Source organism: Delphinapterus leucas, chromosome X (assembly GCF_059928025.1).
Source record: "Delphinapterus leucas isolate spDelLeu-1000000601 "Yukka" chromosome X, BTC_Dleu_Yukka2, whole genome shotgun sequence".
In the NCBI taxonomy this organism is placed as follows: Eukaryota; Metazoa; Chordata; class Mammalia; order Artiodactyla; family Monodontidae; genus Delphinapterus; species Delphinapterus leucas.
Window position 1 is genome coordinate 70447098 of NC_143150.1, and position 20505 is coordinate 70467602.

The following is a 20505-nucleotide window of genomic DNA, read 5'->3' on the forward strand; positions in this document are numbered from 1 at the left end:
GCTCTGCATGGGGAAACAGGGGTAGAGGTTTTCTAATCCCTGGTACTGATGACATTTGAATCAAATAAAAGTCCCTAGGGGGCCAAAAGCTTCATGTTGCAGCCCAGGCCCGACCTGGTGGGGGAGGGGGAGGGGAAGGTGAGTTGTATATATGTGAGTATGTGTTGCAGTTGTAACTGGAGGTTTCTACACTTGGCTCTGTGTTCCCAGATTCTACCCCCAAGTTTGCCTAAGTTAGAAAAGTAAACAAATGGGACCAGGAGGAAAGAAGCAGGAGGAGAGGAGGAGGTGGGGGGAGGACACAAGAGGAAAGAGCAGGCCTTGTGCCCATCTGCCCTTTCTGACCCTTAATGAAGGAGGCTTAGTATGGCAGCCTCTATGGTGCTGGGTTGGGGAGATGGGCCAGCAAACTGATATGGGTGTGGGGAGAGACACCACAGGAGAAATAATAAGAGTAATAGCTACTATTTATCTTACAGATGAGGAATTCAGAGAGTCTCAGAGAGGATAAATGACTTGGCCAAGGTCACCTTTATTCAGTCACTCAGCAAGGAATTACTAAGCGCCTACTCTGTGCCACACACTGTGCTAATAGGTGGTGGAGCAGACATTTGAACCCGGGTCTGTCTGAACTGAGACTTTGGAGTCAGGCTGTTTGGCCTTTCCAGTGCCCCTCCTCTCTTTGCAGTGTTGCCCTATCAAGGCTACTCATAATCTGCTTTTTCCAATCACCCCTGGTAAACCCCTCCCACCTTGTACTACACACCCAGCTCCTTCCTTGTGGCTGATCCAAAGCACCTGAAATCTGAGGTCTCTCTGGAAATGGGAGGAAATCAGCCATGGACAACATTTGAAATTCTGGTCCCTGACCTAGGTCTTTTAGCCATGCCCCTCTCACCCCACCATACTGTAATTGAAACTTCCACTCCATTTTGAGATGAGTAGAGAAGTAAGAGAGAAGGACAGAAGGTGGAAGAAGCCAGACCACGTGACTCCTGCTGCCTGAAGTGTGCTGTGGTCACCAGGCCCAGTCTATTTACAGTTCCACAGCCCCAAGCTGAGACCCTTTGCACATCTACCGGTAATATTCTTTGGAGAACCACTGTGCTGAACGTAAGCAGCACCTCCTCTAGCAGCCTGAAGTCTGGGATTGACATTCTTCTAGGGACTAGCAATTGGGGCATCAGGTCTGGGCATGTCCAAGGCCTGCTGGAGCCCCCAGCTTGAAGCAGTGCTCCTGCCCTGTGGGACTCTACACCATGGAAACTCGGCTTACTTCCACACCTTCTCTTGCTTCCTGAGAAGCCATGAGGGTAAATTGAAAGTCAGGGTTGGTCCCAAGACAGACTGACCATTTGCTTTAGGGCTTCTTGGAAGGACTTTGGAGCAGGATTGTGGAGGCTACTCTGAGCCAATTTGCATGACTTCAGGTGAGGATCTCTGTGATGTCCATCCCTTATCTCCCTTTGCCATCCCCTATCCTTTCTTCAGCCCTCTTCAACCCCCTTGTGGTCTCTTCCAGGAGCCTCGCTTGCTTCACTAAAGTGTGTAAGAATTGGAAAGGTTGGTTATTGTTGTTGTTACTGTCATTGTTAAGCAAAAAAGTTGTAAATATATCATGCTGAAAATTTTAGAAATTCTAAAATTAAAATGAAGGCTGCTCCCCAAAGTTCTAGTAACTTTGACGGCGGCTTTTAACAAACGATGAAAAAAACCCTTGGCAGGTTACTTCTGAAGACTTGAAATACCTACCTAAATCCAGGAGGTGGGAACTCCCATTATTGAAAGCCTACTGTGGGTCACCATGCTGGATTCTTTACATACTTGATCTCATTTCATCCTCACTATTACCTCATGAGGTAGGAAACTGGTGCCCGCAGAGCTAATGTAACATGCCCACAGTCACGTAACAAGTAAGTGGTGACATCAGGATTTGAATCTAGGCCTGGTGCCCCTCCTCTTCTTGGCACTATTGCTCAGTCAGGTCTACTCATCATCCCTGTCCGCTCTTTCCAATCGCCCCTAGTAAACCCTTCCCACCTTACAATGTCTCCCAAAGTGAGGTTCTGAATGAGGTCAATTTTAAGAAGTACCATTGTGTCTCCACTTTAAAGCCCAGCTAAATCAATCAATGGATATTTTTTGGAACTTCCCGTGTGCTTGGTGTCATGGGAGATATAAGAGAAGTTTAAGACATGAACCCTGCTTCTAAAAAACAGCTGAGAAGTCTAGGTGAGGAGACAAAACTAACCCCCTTAGATCAGGACATAATAAGGGCTGGTGCAAGGTAGAAGAAGAGAAGTGAGAAGAGAAGGAGAGTGCTTTCAGAAGGCTGGGATGTTTTGAATAGATAGAATAGGGAAGTGCTCATATGCAACGGAAACTTGGATAGGCGGGAGCCCGGGGCAGTTGGCAGGTTTCCTTGAATTTCAGGCTGAATTGTCCATATCAGATACAATAAATTGGGAGCCATTCTAGGTTCTGGAATTAGGACATGACATGATGCAGTGATGTTTGGATGGATCATGGTGGTATTCCAAGGGTGAGCCTGCAAAGACCTGGACCAGAACAGTGGTGGTAGGCTACTCCCTATCGTATTCCTCCCGAATGGCTGAGAGCTGTTAAGAAGAGAGTATCAACAGCACTTAGAGGTATGTCATTTAGAGGGGATCAAGGAGAAAGGAAGGAGTAAAGATGACTCTGAGGTTTCCAGCCTGGATACCAACTGGGATGGGGAGCCATTGAGGGTGGGGGATAGTTTTACAGAAACATATACTTGATGTGTTCTCTTTCAATACATTGAGTTTGAGGTATGATACAATATCAGTATAACTACATGGAAGAATTTGTTGCAGCCAATTAAAAATAAATTTTTAAAGATAATTTGATGACAAGAGAATAATGCTCATGGTAGCAATCTTAAGTGAAAAAAGATATGAAATGATTTAATACCATATAGTCTCAATTTTGTAAATATACATAATGTGTGTGTGAGTGAGTGTGTGGATATGCATAGAAAAACACTAGAAGGAAATATACCAAAAGTGCTAACAGTAGTTATCTTTGATGGTAAGATTGAAATTATGGGTAATTTTTTACTTGTTCTGTATTCTTTTTCTGTATTTTTCAAAATTTCTAGCATGAACGTGTATTGCTTTTATAGTCAGAAAGAAAGAAATACATGTTGGAGCTTTTTAAGACAATAATCTTTTATCAGACCTTATGTCCCAGTTTTTGGTTTACAAAATCTGGTCACTGTACCTGCACATAGCTGGAAAAATAAGGGACTGGAGATGGACTATTTTACGTGTTTGAGGTACTGATTCCTTTCTTAGGTACCTCTAGTAATCCTAGGGTGCTTCCATTTGTCTTGAAAAGCATGTCATGATGTAAAGCCTCTTCAATCTAGTAGAAGGGCTGAAAATCCAGATAGCTCCCTAGGACCACCTCCCTTTCCAAAACTGTCATTCACTCCAAGGCAACTGTCTCAGTCTTTTTTCTGGGTTTTCTCTTCTGTGCCATTGATCTATGTACCTATTCCTGTCTTGATTACTGTAGTAGCTATATAATAAATCAGGTAGAGTGATTCCCCTTTCTTTTTCAAACTTGTTTTAGCTATACTAGTTTCTTTGCCTTTCCATATAACCTTTAGAACAACCTTGTCTATATTTTAAAAAAAAAAAAAACCTTGATGTGATTTTGTTAGAAATTGTGTTTAACCTATATATCAATTTAGAGAGAATTCCAATCCATGAACATGGTATGTCTCTCCATTTATTTAGATCTTCTTTGATCTCCTTCATTAGCATTTTGTCATTTCCAGCATACACATCCTTAACAGGTTTTATACCTAAGTTTTTCTTTTATTGATTTATTATGTTTTTCATTTTGGTTTCCATGTGTTCATTGCTAGTATATAGAAATACAATTTTTGTATATTGTTCTTGTATCTTGTGACCTTCCTGAACTCATTTATTATTTCTGGCTGTTTTCTTGTAGACTCCTTAAGATTCTCTACATAGATCACCATCTGCAAATAGAGACAGTTTTATTTCTTCCTGTCTGATCTATATGCTTTTTGTTTCCTTTTCTTGCCTTATTACACTGGATTAGACTTCCAGTATTATGTTGAATAAGAGCAGTGAGGACAGACATCCTTGCCTTGTTCCAGAACTTAGAGGGAAAACATTGTCTTTTACCATTAAGCATGATGTTAGCTATAGGTTTTGTAGATTTTCCTTAAAAGTTGAGGCAGTACCCTGCTATATTCCTAGTTTTCTGAGAATTTATGTCATAAATGGATGCTGAATTTTATTTAATGCTGTTTTTGCATCAGTTGACGCTAATACCAGTATATATGTAATTTTTCTTTTTAGCCTTTTAATATGGTAGGTTACATTGATTGATTTTCAAATACTGAACCAGCTTTGTATACCTGGGATAAACCCCACTTGTTCATGATGTAAATATATATATATATATATATATATATATATATATATATATATATACATATACATATATATACATGTATTTGCTAATTCTAGGAACTGTTTGCTAATTCTAAGAATTCACTGCTAAGAATTCTATTTGCTAATATTTTGTTGAGGACTTTACATCTATATTCATAAGGGATATTAGTCTGTAGTTTTCTTTTTTGTGACACCATCATTTGCTTTCAGTATCAGGGCAATACTAGCCCTATAAAAATGAGTTCAGAAGTGTTACCTCCTCTTCTGTTTTCTGCAAGAGAGAGTATAGAATTGATGTTAATTCTCATCTTTAGTAGAATTCTCCAATGAGACCATCTGGACCTGAAGGTTTTTTTTCAGGAGGTTTTTTTTTATTTCTACTTTGATACCACTGTGGTCAGAAAACATGTTCTGTATAATTTCAAATATTTTCAATTTGTTGAGGCTTGTTTTATGACTCAGTGTATGGTCTATCTTGGCATGTGTTCTGTGAGTGCTTGAAAAGAATGTAATATATTCTGCTGTTGTTTGGTGGATTATTTGATCAATGTCACTGAGATCCTGTTGGTTGGTAGTATTGTTGAGTTATTCTATATCCTTGCTAATTTTCTGTCTAGTTGTTCTGTTATCAATTTCTAAGAGAGTGATGTTGAATTCTCTAATTCTAATTGTGGATCGATCTATTTTTCCTCATGGCTGTATCAGGTTTTGCTTCAGGTACTCTAATGCTCTGTTGTTTGGTGCATGCACATTTAGGATTGCTGTATCTTCCTGGTAGATTGACCCTTTTACCATTATGTAATGTCCTTCTTTGTCCATGGTAATTTTTTTGTTGTTCTGAGGTCTACTTTATCTAATATCAACATAGCCACTCCTCCTTTTTCCATGACATATATTATTCTATCCTTTTACTCTCAACCTACTTATATTTGAAGTGAGTTTCTTGTAGACACCATGTAATTGGATCATTTTTTTAGCCACTCTGCCAATCTTTGTCTTTTAATTGGTGTATTTAGATCATTTATATTCAATGCAATTTTGATATTAGGGATTAAATCTGCCATTTTATTTTGTGTTTTCTCTTTGTTCCCTCTATTCTTTGTTTCTCTGTTTTCTTTACCTTTACTGTTGGCGACTTATACCTTTGTTCAAATTCCATTTTGATTTATCTGCAGTAATTTTGACTGTATATGTTTGTATAGGCTTTTGAGTGGTTGCTCTGGGTATATATTATACATACGTAGCATATCACAGTCTACTGGTATTGCCATTTTACCAGTTTGAGTGAAGTGTAGAAACCTTACCTACTTTTAAGTCCCTTTCCCCTCCCCCATTTGTAATCTAATTGTGTTATTATATAATCTAGTGATATTTCCTCTATATATATTCAGAACTACATCAGAGAATGTTCTAATTTTTCCTTCAATCATAAAACATAATTTAGAAAACTCAAGAGGAGGAGAAAAATCTATGATATTTACCCATATTTTTACCCTTTGCATAGTTCCTTCTTCCTTCCTTCAAGATTTCTTTTTTTTCTTAATTTTATGTATTTATTTATTTATTTTTGGCTGCATTGGGTCTTTGTTGCTGCGCGCGGGCTTTCTCTAGTTGTGGCAAGTGGGGGCTACTCTTCGTCGCGGTGTGTGGGCTTCTCATTGCGGTGGCTTCTCTTGTTGCAGAGCATGGGCTCTAGGCTCGTGGGCTTCAGTAGTTGTGGCTCACAGGCTCAGTAGTTGTGGCTCGCAGGCTCTAGAGCACAGGCTCAGTAGTTGCAGTGCATGCATTTAGTTGCTCCGCAGCATGTGGGATCTTCTCGGAGCAGGGATCGAACCCGTGTCCCCTGCATTGGCAGGCAGCTTCTTAACCACTGCACCACCTGGGAAGTCCCAGTATTTCTTCTTTCATCATTTCCTTTCCATGTCAAAAACTTCCTTTAGCTAGTCATTTAGGGTGGGTCTAGTAGCAACAAATTCTCTTAGTTTGCCTTCCTCTGAGAATATTTTCATTTCCCCTTCATTCCTGAAGGACATTTTCACTGGATGTAGAATTCTGGGTTGACATTTATTTTCTTTCAGCACCTGAAAAATGCTGAACCACCTCCTTCTGGCCTCCATGGTTTTTGATGAGAAAACCACTGTCATTTGAATTATGTTTCCCTTATAGGTAAGCCTTTGTTTTTGTTTTTGTTTTTCAGCTTTCCAGATTTTCTCTTTTACTTTAGTTTTCAGGGATTTGATTATGATAGATCTTGGTTTGGATCTTTGAGTTTAGGCAGTTTGGAATTCAGTCAGCTTCTTTAATCTGTAGGGTTCTATCTTTTGCCAAATTTGGGAAATCTTTAGCCATTATTTCTTCAAATACTCTTGCAGTCCCACCTTCTTTCTCCTCTTCCTCTGGGACCTTGGTGACATGACTGTTAGATCTTTTATCATAGTCCCATGTGATCCCTGAGGTTCTGCTCATTTTTTTTTTTTACTATTTTTTGTCTTCTGTTCAAATTAGGTAATTTCTATTGTTCTATATATTCCAGTTTACTGATCCTTCCTCTGCCCTCTCTGTTCTGCTGTTGAGCCCATCTGTTGAGTTTTTTTTATTTCACTTATTGAATTTTTCAGTTCTAAAATCTCCATTTAGTTTTTCTTTATTTCTTCTATTTCCTTGCTGAGACATTTTTTTTTCATTTGTTTCAAACATGTTTATAATTGCCTGTTGAAGTATTTTTATGATGCCTGATTTAAACTACTTGTCGGATATTTCCAACATTGCTGTCATTCTATGTTGGCCTCTCTTGTTTGCCTTTTTCTCATTCAAGTTAAGAGTTTTCGGTTGTTGGTATGAGTGATTTTCTATTATATCCTGAACACTTTAGATATTTTTATGAAATCCTTCACCTTATTTAAACCTTGTTTCAGCAGGCTTCCTCTGACACCATGCTGGCAGGGAAGGGAAGCACCACCCCATTACCTCCAGGTGGGGGTAAAAGTCTAGGTTCCCCACTCAGCTGTCATTGACAGTCTGGGGGGAGGAGGGGCACTTCATTACTACTGGGCAGGGGTGGAAATTCAGGCTCCTCACTCGACCTCAAGGTACCACCCTGGCCAGGGATGGCAGTGGCACCTTGTTACTGCTCCCCATGTGGCCTCCACTGACACAGTGGTGGGTGGGCCTCCTTGCCATTGAGCAGGGATGAAAGTCGTGGTTTTTCACTCTTCCTTTTCTGACACCACCCTCATGGGGTAGAAGGGAAGCCTGGCTACCACTAGGCTGATTTTTAATTTTTATGTTTCATTCATTCAGCAAACATGTAATTGGTATTAATATGTGCTAGGCACTATTCTACATGATAGAGATGTAAAGAGGACAGGTGAAGGCCTTGCCCATCACGGAGCTTACATTCTAATGGGGGAGATAGACAGTGAGCAAATAAATAAATATTTAGTGGTTGGTTACTGATAAATTTGGAAAGAGTGCTATTTTAGATAGGATAGCCAGTAAAGGCCTCCCTGAGGAGGTGACATTTGGGAATAGAGTTTAATGCAGTAAGGGGAGGAGTTTTGCAAAAATTGGGATGAAGAACATTCTAGATGAAGGGGAGAGCAGGATCAAAGCTTCTTAAGCAGGAATGAATTTGGTGTATTTCATGGATGTATGTTTTAATGTGTATTAAAAAGAAATATTGGGGCTTCCCTGGTGGCGCAGTGGTTGAGAGTCCGCCTGCCGATGCAGGGGACGCGGGTTCGTGCCCCGGTCCGGGAAGATCCCGCATGCCGCGGAGTGGCTGGGCCCGTGAGCCATGGCCGCTGAGCCTGCGCGTCCGGAGCCTGTGCTCCGCAACGGGAGAGGCCACAACAGTGAGAGGCCCGCCTACCGCAAAAAAGAAAAAAAAAAAAAAAAAAGAAATATCAATATAACTACCACATCAAACACTTTGATTTCACAGACACCTTGCTTAGGATGAATTTAAGTTTTTTTTTTTTAACAGTGTAAGAGAGGTTTCCACATAAGTGATATGTGAACATGGTGAAATTCTTAACAGTACTGAAGTTTAGGAAACAAACCTATCCCTGAAGTAGATAAAATTATTAGCTCCATTTAACATAGGAAGGAACTTAGGGAGGTTGATTAGCTTGTACAGGGTCGCACAGCAAGTAAGGGAGGGAGCTGGGATTCCACATGGGAAACTGAAGATCATACCCAAAGTTCAGAAGAAGAAATACAGAATTTTCTTTCTGCCAGGTAGAGCTGATGGTTGTTGTATGCAACAAACCAAAAACTTTTGAAGAATAGTTGGAGGCCTCTAATGTGTTTAATTAAGCTTTTTCTTCCTGTTTGTCCAAAGTTCATGCCTAAAGCAATTATATCACTTTAGTCCTCTCCAGCCTTTAGCTCTAAAATAATCAAGGGGCAAAAGGGGTGTTGGAACTTATTAAAGAAAATAAGGTAAACCACTCAGAGTTCTGGAATGACTAACTGTTGACAATTGTCTCCATCTACCCGGAGGCACTTTAACCAACTGAGATTCAGGTGCTGTCTTTAGCACTGCCGCCAAATCCAGCAGTGCTGAGGGGCAGTGTATGCCAGAGTAAGCAGGCCCAACCTCCCTGGCCTTGCTGCCAAGGGACAGCCTTTGCAAGATTCTCACCACAGAATTCCAGAGGAAACTCTGCAGACATCCCATCCCATGGACTGCTCTGCTGTACCTGGACAGGGACATCCCCAAGCTACAGTCAGGTCACCAAAGAGCTCTCAGTGTTTGAGAAAGGAAAGCATCTTTATAGGCTCCTGGTTTACCCACATCCTTCTCCCTCTTTGAAGCTCCAAGCATATTTTGGAGGGAGATTTCATAAAGATTTCTAAATTGAGTTAGAATTTCAAGTCTATTGTGACATGCAAATTAGTCCTGCTTGCCCGTTGGCAGCAATGCAGCTGAAGTGCCTAGAGACGGGCCATAAAATGAAAACATCAAAGTGATTAAATGTGCCCAAAGAGCATAATTGAGTGCATGAATAAGAGAAAATAAAACAAATTGATTTTCTCCAGTGCCAGAAAAACAGAATAATCGAGAACAAAATAATAGACTTTGAAGTAATCAAAGTGAGGAATGCACCATAGTGACATAGAAACAGCCAGTTGTGGGAGAGATTTATTATGTTTCTGTTATCATTTTTACAACTTTAATTTCATTAGCTAATAAATACAAATCAATTGGAAAATCAGTCAACCAGAGAGGAGGCGGTCCCCAGCCAAGATTTTTATTCACATCTCAAAAACAGGCTGAGGCGGTGATCCTTTATTTTCATAGGTGCACATATCCCCCATGAGCTGGAAAACAAGTTCTGGGAGGCCTCTCCGCTTTGGAGGTGATGATGTTCTGCTCTGCCGTCACTTTCCACATATAGGTTTACCGATTCAACTTTCCAAAGGATCACTTTTATACCCCGCCATGGTTTCCAACAGACAGAATTGCATGAGTACAGCATCTTGATTTACCAAGATGACATTTTCATGGCACTAACCGGCACCTATGGTCTTGCACTGGGTCATTCTGAATTCACGTAGTGGTGGTGGTAGTGGCAGCTACAGCAGCCACAGCACCTGCCACTCTCGCAATACTGCTAAGCATCTGTGGGTCACTGCTTCTATCATCATGTTCCACCCCCACTCCGGGCGCACCACCACCACCATCACCACACACACACACACACACACACACACACACACACGCACGCACGCACACAAGTGACACTGAAATTTAACCAAGAAGGCCAAGCAAGAGTATGCCACCCCTTTGGTGTCCAGCCTGGCAGCCACAATGCTAGGGAGGAGCAGGGGAAGGAAGCCAGGCTGGGAGACTTCTTATGCTGGCAGTAGCAATAGAGCATTGGGGACACCAAGCTATGCTGAGACCAGGTGCTTGAATATCACAGAGCCAACATGAGACCACTGCAGAACTATTTTTATGGCTCCTCCAAGGAAGGAATCCCTCCACCCCACTCCTCGGCTGTTCATGGGTGGGCTCAGTGGTGCTTCACTGCAGGATCCACAATGATGGCTGATACAGTGGTGTTTTTTCCTTTCACGGGACCTTGAGCTACCGTGGCAGCTGTTGGCACTTCCAGATGTTCATGACACACCCTACCTTCGGGGCTCCACAGTTAGAGGCTATGCCTTTGGCTCCAGTAAAGGTCTTCGGGACCATAGGGACTGTAAGCCAGGGTGTGCAGAACAAGTTGGCAGTGCTGGGACTGGCACTACTTGCTAGCTACATCAGGATGGCATGGTTCATAGATTGTGCCTGCCAGGCAAATTTGTCCTGGAGAATTTCTCTTCCAGGAAGCACCTAGAAGCTGAAAGGAATCTCTATGACCTTCTGGTGGCATCCAAGGCCCAATCAGGATGTACTTTGAGGGGAACAGGGAATGTTAGCACTTTGCTCTTTTGTGTAAGAGAGCGAGAGTTTGTCTCCAGTGCAGGCCTAAAATCCCAGCTTCCATTTCCCACTGGTGTTTGGGTGGAGGAAAATGGAGCAAATGGCTTTCACAACTCTAAATCATTATACAGATGTAAGGCTGTATTATTCTTCCTGCTGCTGCTATTCCCATTACCCTGGATTTCCCGGCCCAGAATTTTTGTCTGAAAAAGAAATGTGGAGAAAGCTCATGGACCAAAGAACCTGGAGCTGTGACTCCAAAGCGGCTGGGAGGCATCGCCCAGACCGGCAGATAGACTGCTCGAGGCTGAGCTCCACGAGCTGGCTGGCTGGCAGGCATGCAGCACACTCCTGTGATGTCACCTCTCCAGTTACTTGTGCCTATCCCTCCACATGGAGCCAGCAGATTTAGGCACAGGAGGGGAGAAAAAATGAATCATAGGCTATTTTAGAAATCGCTTCGATTCCGTTTGAGACTGCAGTAGTCCCTTGCAAGTTAAGACCAGAGCACCCGAAACATTAGGGTAACATCCTTTAAGTGCTGATATCCTATAAATGCCAGAAGCCTGGGGGATTAATTCACAGCCTCAGGTTCTAATTCAGGTCAGAGGCAGGAAAGTGGTAATTAGTGGTTATACTTAATTGTCATTGAAAGGCTTTCTGATAACAGGGGGGATCTATATTCCAAGAAAAACAATATAGTTGACAATTTAGAGCTAAAAACTAAAGTCAGCGATCCATTTCAGCCCATGCCCAAGGCTTCATAGAAATCCTTTGTTCTGCCATTGTTCCCAGGTAAAGAGTGAGACCCTGAAGCCCGGTGTGATGGGGCAGCAGCTGGGGAACTTGCTCTAGCCTTAGATCACACTAGATGGGCCTCCTCCCCATCTTAAAATTGTTCAGAGGCTCCCCATGGCCTCTAGGGTAAGACCATGGTCTTCTAGGCTCTTGATAATCTGGCGTCTGACCATCTCTGCAGCTTCATAGCACACCTCCCACCCCTGTCCCTGACCCTCATCCTGTGCTCTGGCCACAAAAACTTTGCAGGTGCCTTTATACATCCTGCTCTGTATACATCCTGCTCTGTTCCTGCTGCCTGGAACACTCTCTCTCCCTTTGCCCTTCAAGATGCCACCTCCTCCGTGAAGCCTTCCATGCCCTCTCTTTGTATGCCCTCAGCACTCTGTACAGACTGGTATTATATGGGCTTGTTGCTAATGGACTATGATGTGTTTGTCTCCATATATGCCTTCCTTGCTAGACTTGAGCGCTCCTTGAGGGCAAGAATTGTGCCTTGTTCTCCTCTGTGGCCCCAGCACCCAGCATAGGGCCTAGCCCACTGTAGACATGGGGAGGGGGTGCCACATCCAAGATTTGCAGATACTAAAGCCTCATGGCAGCAAAGCAGCCCAAGCACCAGCTGTCCAAAAGTGATCCCTTTTATAATTTTTCCCAAAATGTGCCTCATATACCTCTGCGTGAGAGACAATTTGAGGTGACACAAAGACATTTTTCATTTAATAGTCATATTTATTTTAATGTATGTTTTAAAATCTAAGCACAACATTATTGTTGTGATCATTATTGTTATCATTACTTAGGATAAATGAGGCCAAAATAAGTATTAAAATGTTTAAAGTAAGTTGATATAAAGAAAAAGAGTTACTATGAATACAGATGTTAAGTCAATATGACAACATTCCTGAAAGGGGTACTCCTATAATGAAAGTTGGAACACTTTTCAGCAGTCCTAAATTCACATCTCTGTTCCTCTGTGGTGCCACTCAGCCTCCAAGGGTTCTGGGGTCGCCCCCAACATTCCTCCAAACTGCTGTGATGCTGACAGTCTTCAGAACTTATTTGCCACTTAGCCTGGTGGCATTGAGGCTCTTTTTGTACGCATATGTCAGCTTACCTCAACCATGTCTCTAAGGGCTTTAAGAGCAATGGCCAAGCTTTAAGCCTCCGTGGCCTAAATGGGATAGTGCTTTATCAGCTGCCCTGTAGCTCTAGAGATGTTCATTCCTTCAGTGAATATTGATTGATCAATTCCTGAGCGCTGTTGAGGGGGCTAACAGTAGTGATAAGCAAGACAGACACGTCCCTGCCCTCATGGAGATTGTGAGGGGAGACAGACAAGTTAGCAAATAAGCACGCAGGATATGTTCAGTGTGCTAAGGATATTGAAGAAAATAGAGCAGGATGATGTGACAGAAAATGAGTGACTGGGGGTGGCCACTTAGACTGGGTAGTCATCAGGCCCCTCAGAGGTGACTTTTGGATTGAGACCTGAGTGATGAGAAGAGTCAGGAATGACAATATCCAGGAACAGAGCGTGCCAGGTGGAAGGAATAACACGTGACAAGAAGGGGGAGCCCTAAGAGGGAAAAATGATTCGTGTGTTCCAGCAACATAAAGAAGCCCCGTGTGGCCAGGACAGAGTGAGCAAAGAAGGTGGTGGCAGACAGGAGACCAGAGACGGGGTCAGACCCTGCAGAGCTTGGTGGCTAAGTAGTTTGGATTTTATTCCAGGTGTGATTGGAAGCCATAGAGGGTTTTGAGCAAAGGAGTAACGTGGTTTGACCTAAGTTTTAACGAAATACTCAGGCTGCTACATAGAGAAAAAGGTGTAGGCAACAAGGATGAAAGCAAGGAGACCAATGTTGAGGCTATTAGAGTTGTCCATGCAAGGGGTGACAGTGGCTTGGAGTAAAGTTATAGCAGTGAAGGTTGAAGGGAAGTGGGTGGATTTGGAAAATATTGTGGGGGTAGAATTGACAGGACTCGCTAATGGATCGATAGGGAGGTTGTAAATGAAAGAGCAAATAAGAATGACCCCAGTCAATGTCATGAAGAAAATAAAAAGCAAAAGGGAACTGTTCTATATCTGTACTGTCCAATATGGTCACCACTGGCAACGTGTGGCCATTTACATTTAAGTTATTAAAATTAAATTTAAAATTCAGTTTCTCACTTGCACTAACCACATTTCAAGTGCTCAGTAGCCACAGGTAACTAGTGGCTACCATATTGGGCAGCATAGATATAGAACATTTCCATCATCCCAGAAAGTTCTATTGGACAGTGCCACTCTACATTAAAAAGACAAAAGATTACAAGAATAAAAAGACAAGCCACAGATTGGGAGAAATTCTTGCAAAACACATAACCAGTAAAGGACTGTTAGCCAAAATATACAAAGAACTCTTAAAACTCAACAATAAGAAAACAACCCAATCAAAAAAATGGGCCAGTGATCTTAACACACACCTCACCAAAGAAGCTGTACAGGTTGCAATTAAGTGTATGAAAATATGCTCACTATCCTTCTCTAAGGAATTGCAAACTAAAACAATGAGTTCCACTACATACCTATGAAGAGCTAAAATCAAAACACTGACACCACCAAATGTTGACAAGGATGTTGGAGCAACAGGAACTCTCATTCACTGCTGTTGGGAATGCAAAGTAGTACGGCCACTTTGGAAGACAGTTTGGCAGTTTCTTCCAAAACTAAACATAGTTTTAACATACAGTCCAGCAGTTATGCTCCTTGCTATTTATTCAAATAAGATGAAAACTCATGTCCACACAAAAACCTGCACATGAATGTTTATAGCAGCTTTATTCATAATTGCCAAAACTTGGAAGCAACCAAGATGTCCTACAGCAGGTGAATGGATAAACAAACTATGGTACATCCAGACAATGGAATATTTTTCACTGCTAAAAAGAAATGAGCTATTAAGTAACAAGATGTAGAAGAACGTTAAATGTGTATTGCTAAGTGAAGGAAGCCAGTCTGAAAAGGCTACATGCTGTATGATTTTAACCATATGACATTCTGGAAAAGGCAAAACTATAGAGACAGTAAAAAGATCAGTGGCTGCCAAGACTTTGGGGAAACGGAGGGAGGGATGAATAGGTGAAGAACAGGATTTTTAGGGCAGTGAAACTATTCCATATGATACTGTAATGGTGGATATGTAACATTATACACTTTTCAAAACTCATAGACCTGTATAACACCAAGAGTGAACCCTAATGTAAACTATGGACTGTACTTAATAATAATGTATAAACATTCATTCAACTGTAACAAATGTACATTCTAATGAAAGATGTTAATAATAGGGGAAATTGCCTCTGAGGGGAGGAGGGGGACAGGGGGGTATGAGAGCTCTCTGTACTTTCTGCTCAGTTTTTCTGTAAACCTAAAACTGCTCCAAAAATAAAGTCTATTAATTAGCAAAAATAAAGTCTATTAATTAGCAACAGGGACTTCCCTGGTGGTCCAGTGGGTAAGACTGCGGGCTCCCAATGCAGGGGGCCCAGGTTTGATCCCTGGTCGGGGAACTAGATCCCACAGGCATGCCGCAGCTAAAGAGTTCGCATGCTGCAACTAAGAGTTCGCATTATGCAACTAAGAGTCCACATTCCGCAACTAAAAGATCCCGCATGCCACAACTAAAAGATCCCGCATGCCGCAACTAAGACCCGGTGCAGCCAAAATAAATAAATAAATTTAAGAAAACAAATAGCAACAACAACAACAAAAGACTAGAGTGCTCACCAGCGGCTAGTACTGGCAAAGAATAGACACTCCGTAAGTGTTGATTGAATAAGTGGATGAATAAATGAGTCAGTCAGTCAATGAATCAATAGAACCCAAGCCTCCTGGGTCCCAATTCAGTGCTCCTTCTTCTTCTTCTTTTTTTTTTTTAACATCTTTACTGGGGTATAATTGCTTTACAATGGTGTGTTAGTTTCTGCTTTATAACAAAGTGAATCAGTTATACATATACATATATCCCCATATCTCTTCCCTCTTGCGTCTCCCTCCCCCCCACCCTCCCTATCCCATCCCTCCAGGCGGTCACAAAGCACCGATCTGATCTCCCTGTGCTATGCGGCTGCTTCCCACTAGCTATCTACCTTACGTTTGGTAGTGTATATATGTCCATGCCTCTCTCTCGCTTTGTCACAGCTCACCCTTCCCCCTCCCCATATCCTCAACTCCGTTCTCTAGTAGGTGTGTGTCTTTATTCCTGTCTTACCCCTAGGTCCTTCATGACATTTTTTTTCTTAAATTCCATATATATGTGTTAGCAAACGGTATTTGTCTTTCTCCTTCTGACTGACTTCACTCTTGTATGACAGACTCTAGGTCCACCCACCTCACTACAAATATCTCAATTTCGTTTCTTTTTATGACTGAGTAATATTCCATTGTATATATGTGCCACATCTTCTTTATCCATTCATCTGTTGATGGACACTTAGGTTGCTTCCATGTCCTGGCTATTGTAAATAGTGCTGCAATGAACATTGTTGTACATGTCTCTTTTTGAATTACGGTTTTCTCAGGGTATATGCCCAGAAGTGGGATTGCTGGGTCGTATGGTAATTCTATTTTTTAGTTTTTTCAGGAACCTCCATACTGTTCTCCATAGTGGCTGTATCAATTTACATTCCCACCAACAGTGCAAGAGGGTTCCCTTTTCTCCACACCCTCTCCAGCATTTATTGTTTGTAGATTTTTTGATGATGGCCATTCTGACCGGCGTGAGGTGATACCTCATTGTAGACAACTACTTTAAATTTTTAAAGAATATCATGTGGCACGTCAATATGTGGAGCTAAACAAAACAATTTTGGAAGCAAGATGTGGTCACGGGCTCCCAGTTTGTGATCTCTGGGACAGCTCTGCTTTACACCCATGGCACCCCATTTCATTCTCAAGTATCTTGGTTTCAACAATAAATTATATCGTCACCCTGTCTCTGATGTACAAGATATACAGGCCCACATGGAGATGGGAAAGTATGGATGGGGCACATGTAAGCTAAGGTGTTAAACTTCATTCATAGGTGGTCGGGAGCTGCTAAAGTTATTTCAGAGGAGAGGAGGCATGTGGTCACAGCTAGAATTGTGCAGGGGACAGCTCCAGAGGTGCGAGCACCAGTTAAGAGGCTGTTGCAGTGACCTGAGTGATGAGAACTGTTAATAAGGTGGAGACAGGGGAACAGAAAGGAGAGGACAGATTTGGGAGACATCTTGAGGTTAGGCTTGGCAACTCATAAGATGTGAAGGGAGCTTGAACTAAGAGATGAAGAATCAAAGATTATCCAGAGATTGTGAGCTGAAGGGTTGAAAACACCCAAACCATGATCCAAAAAATTAACTTTTGCTTTGCAAGAGTTAGAAGAATGAAAAGACAGGGAACTCCCTGGTGGTCCAGTGGTTAGGACTCTGTGCTTTCACTGCCGAGGGCCCAGGTTCAATCCCTGGTCAGGGAACTAAGATCCTGCAAACCACACGGTTTGCAGCCAAAAAAAAAAAGGATGAAAAGACAAGTTATATACTGAGATAGAATATTTGCAAATCATATGTGCAACAGCAGATTTTTATCTAGAATATATAAAGAGCTCTCCAAACTCAACTGTAAAAAAATTCAATTAACAAACAACATGAAGAGGATATACAGACAGCAAATAAGTGCATGAAAGGACATTCAACATTATTGACCATTAAGAAAATGCAAATTGAGACCACAATAAGAGATCCTTACACACCTATCAGAATGGCTAAAATAAAACCTAGTGACACCACTAAATGCTGACAAGAATGCTGAGAAACTAGATCTTTCATACATTGCTGGTGGGAATGCAAAATGGTATGGCCACTCTGGAAAACAGTTTGTCAGTTCGTTATAAAATTAAACATGCAACTACCATAGGACCCAGCAATTGCACTCTTGGACATTTATCCCAAAGAAATGAAAACTGTGTTTACACAAAAACTTGTACGTGAATGTTCATAGCAGCTTTTTGTGTAATAGCCAAAAACTGGAAACAGCCCAGATGTCCTTCAGTGGGTGAGTGGTTAAACAAACTGTGCCATGTCCATACCATGGAACAATACTCAGCAACAAAAAGGAAGGAACTTAATGCACCCAATAACCTGGATAGATCTTTAAGGGCAGTGTGCTGAGTGAGAGAAAAAAAATCTCAAAATAGATTATATACTGTATGATTCCATTTAGATAACATTCTTGAAATGACAAAATTATAGACCTCGGGACCAGATTAATGGTTGTCAGGCTTACAAATAGGGGGTGGAGGGCAGTTAACAAGGTAGCGTTGAGATCTTTGTGGTGATGGAATATTTCTGTATCTTCTTGTGGTGGGGGTTACACGAACCTATACATGTGATAAAATTTCATAGAATATACTCTTACACACAAACACTCATGCACACACACACACACACACACACACACACACATGAGTGCATATAAAACTGGTGAAACCTAAATATGGTCTGTGAATTATACCAGTGTCAATTTCCTGGTTTTTATATTAAATAATAATTATGTAAGATGTTGCCACTTGGAGAAACTTGGTGAAGGGTACCAAAAAAGGAATGAACTACTGATACACTGAAAAATTTGCATGAAACTCAAAGGCATTATGCTGCTTGAAAGAAGCCAGTCTTAAAAGGTCACATACTGTTTGATTCCATTTATATGACATTCTGGAAAAGACAACACTTATAGTGATGGAGAATAGGTCAGTGGTTGCCAGGTGGTAAGAGGGGGAGGGGAGGATGTGACTGCAAAAAGTTGGCACAGGGGATTTTGGTGGGTAATGGGACCAGTCTGTTTCATGAATCTTTACGTGTGTTAAAAATCACAGAACTGCACATACCAGAAACAGTCAATTTCACTGTATGTCGATTTAAAATTAAAAATTAAATCAGATAGGGCTTCCCTGGTGGTGCAGTGGTTGAGAGTCCGCCTGCCGATGCAGGGGACACGGGTTCGTGCCCCGGTCCGGGAAGATCCCACATGCCGCGGAGCGGCTGGGCCCGTGAGCCATGGCCACTGAGCCTGCGCGTCCGGAGCCTGTGCTCTGCAACGGGAGAGGCCGCAGCGGTGAGAGGCCCGCGTACTGCAAAAAAAAAAAAAAAAAAAATTAAACCAGATAGGCATGTGGGTGCTGATTTGTTTTTCTTTCCTTCCTTTGTTCCATTCAGCCATTTATTCAGCCATTTATTGAGCACCTACTATGTGTGAGACACTGTGCTAGACTTTGGAGATCAACCAAGAGTAAGGCAGCCCATGTCCCTGCCCTCATAGAACATCCTTCCTGTTTTAGAGGAGAAGTGGTCAGTAGGGTTTGGAGCCCAGTATTTCTGCTTGGGGAAGTGGGACAAGGAGAAGACTGTGGAGGGACCAAGGGAGCAAACTTTTCATTCCTAGAGCCCAGTCCTGTAGGATTTCAAGTGATTGCTTTTCCCTCTAAGATTCTTAGACCTGAGGGCTGGGGGAAATCCCCAATTCGTATTTCACAGGTACTCATGAGAGAAAATGCTAGGAGGGTTGTGCCTTGCTAAGCGGGGGGTGGGGGATGGGGGGTGGGGGTGGGGGGGAAGAAAGGTTGGGGGCAGGGGAAGATCTGATGCAGTTAGTGAGATGCGAACTCTGAAAAGTGTTGCTGGAATGTGTGTGTGTGTGTGTGTGTGTGTGTGTGTGTGTGTGTCTTAAAACAATCAGGGCTGGGTTCAGCTGAGTGGTTCTTCTGCTGGTTTTGGCTGGGTTCACCCAGCACTGCAGTCAGTCAGCTGTCAAAGGCCTCACTCACATGCCTGGTGGGTGGCTGGTGGTTGCTGGCATAACTGGGCCAGATATCTCTCACCATCCAGCAGTCTAGCCCGAGCTTGTTCATATGTTGGGGGTCTCAGGGTTCCCAAGGGCAGCAAAAGAACTAGCCCCAAAATGAAAGTGCCTTTTCTTAGCAGCTTTATTGAGGTATAATTCACATATGTTACCTGAATTTGATTTTTGTTTTCTCTCCTGTTTGTAGGGAATCTGAAGCATGTGGTCTAGTTGACAAAAAGAGATCAGGTTTCCAGAGCTGAGGAGCAGTGCCTGTAATGAAGACAGCGTGTTTATGGGAGCAGTGTGTGGAATTTGTGACTGCAGGGGAAATTTGGAAGAATTTTACTTCCTGAAAATTTCCAAGGGGCACCAAGTGGCAGCTGGCCTCCTGGGGTGAGGCAGGCAGGCACCCCAGAGGCCTCAACTAGACCTAGGGGAAGACAAAGATTTCCAACACTTAAAGTGTTTATTTTTTAAAAACACACAGATGCCGTTTTTAATCTTTGAAAATTATTTTTAAGCAAGTTGGGGAGGGGGTATTTTTATTTTCTTAAAGGAGACAGATCAGAAGCTGGAGGAAAGCATGGAGATTTGATTGCCAGTTTGCGGGGCGGGGGGGAGCTGACAGGCAGGGTTTGGGCCTCAGGACCATCCAGGTGGAGCCTCGGGGGGTGGGGGAGGGGGGCTGGTCAGCAGACTGGGAGGTGGGGAGAAACCCACCCGTGTTGTTTTCAGGATTGCGGATCTATTTTGTTTTTTAATAAAATCTTTGAAAACCTACCTCTCTGTGCCATTGTCCTCGTTGTAAAGTACCACTGACAGCACACACAGTTCTGAACATTTCCTCTCACTGAAGTATCAAGAATAACCCTGCTGCTTCCCTGTTCTGCTCTGACCCAGCCTGGGAGGCTGACTCTGAGAACTGGATCCTGCTGAGG

At 42.4% G+C, this 20505-nt stretch overlaps 1 protein-coding gene across 2 annotated transcripts in view; it reads left to right on the top strand.

Moving 5' to 3' along the window:
* The window catches only part of HDAC8 (histone deacetylase 8), a 244923-nt gene extending 224704 nt beyond the window's left edge, over positions 1 to 20219 (top strand). For both annotated transcript variants that reach the window (XM_022565591.2, XM_089904374.1), the window contains one exon: positions 19773 to 20219. In XM_022565591.2, the coding sequence (XP_022421299.1) occupies positions 19773 to 19795 (23 nt within the window). In that variant the 3' untranslated portion in view covers positions 19796 to 20219. The remainder of the gene's footprint in view (positions 1 to 19772) is intronic.
* Positions 20220 to 20505: the final 286 nt, after the last annotated feature.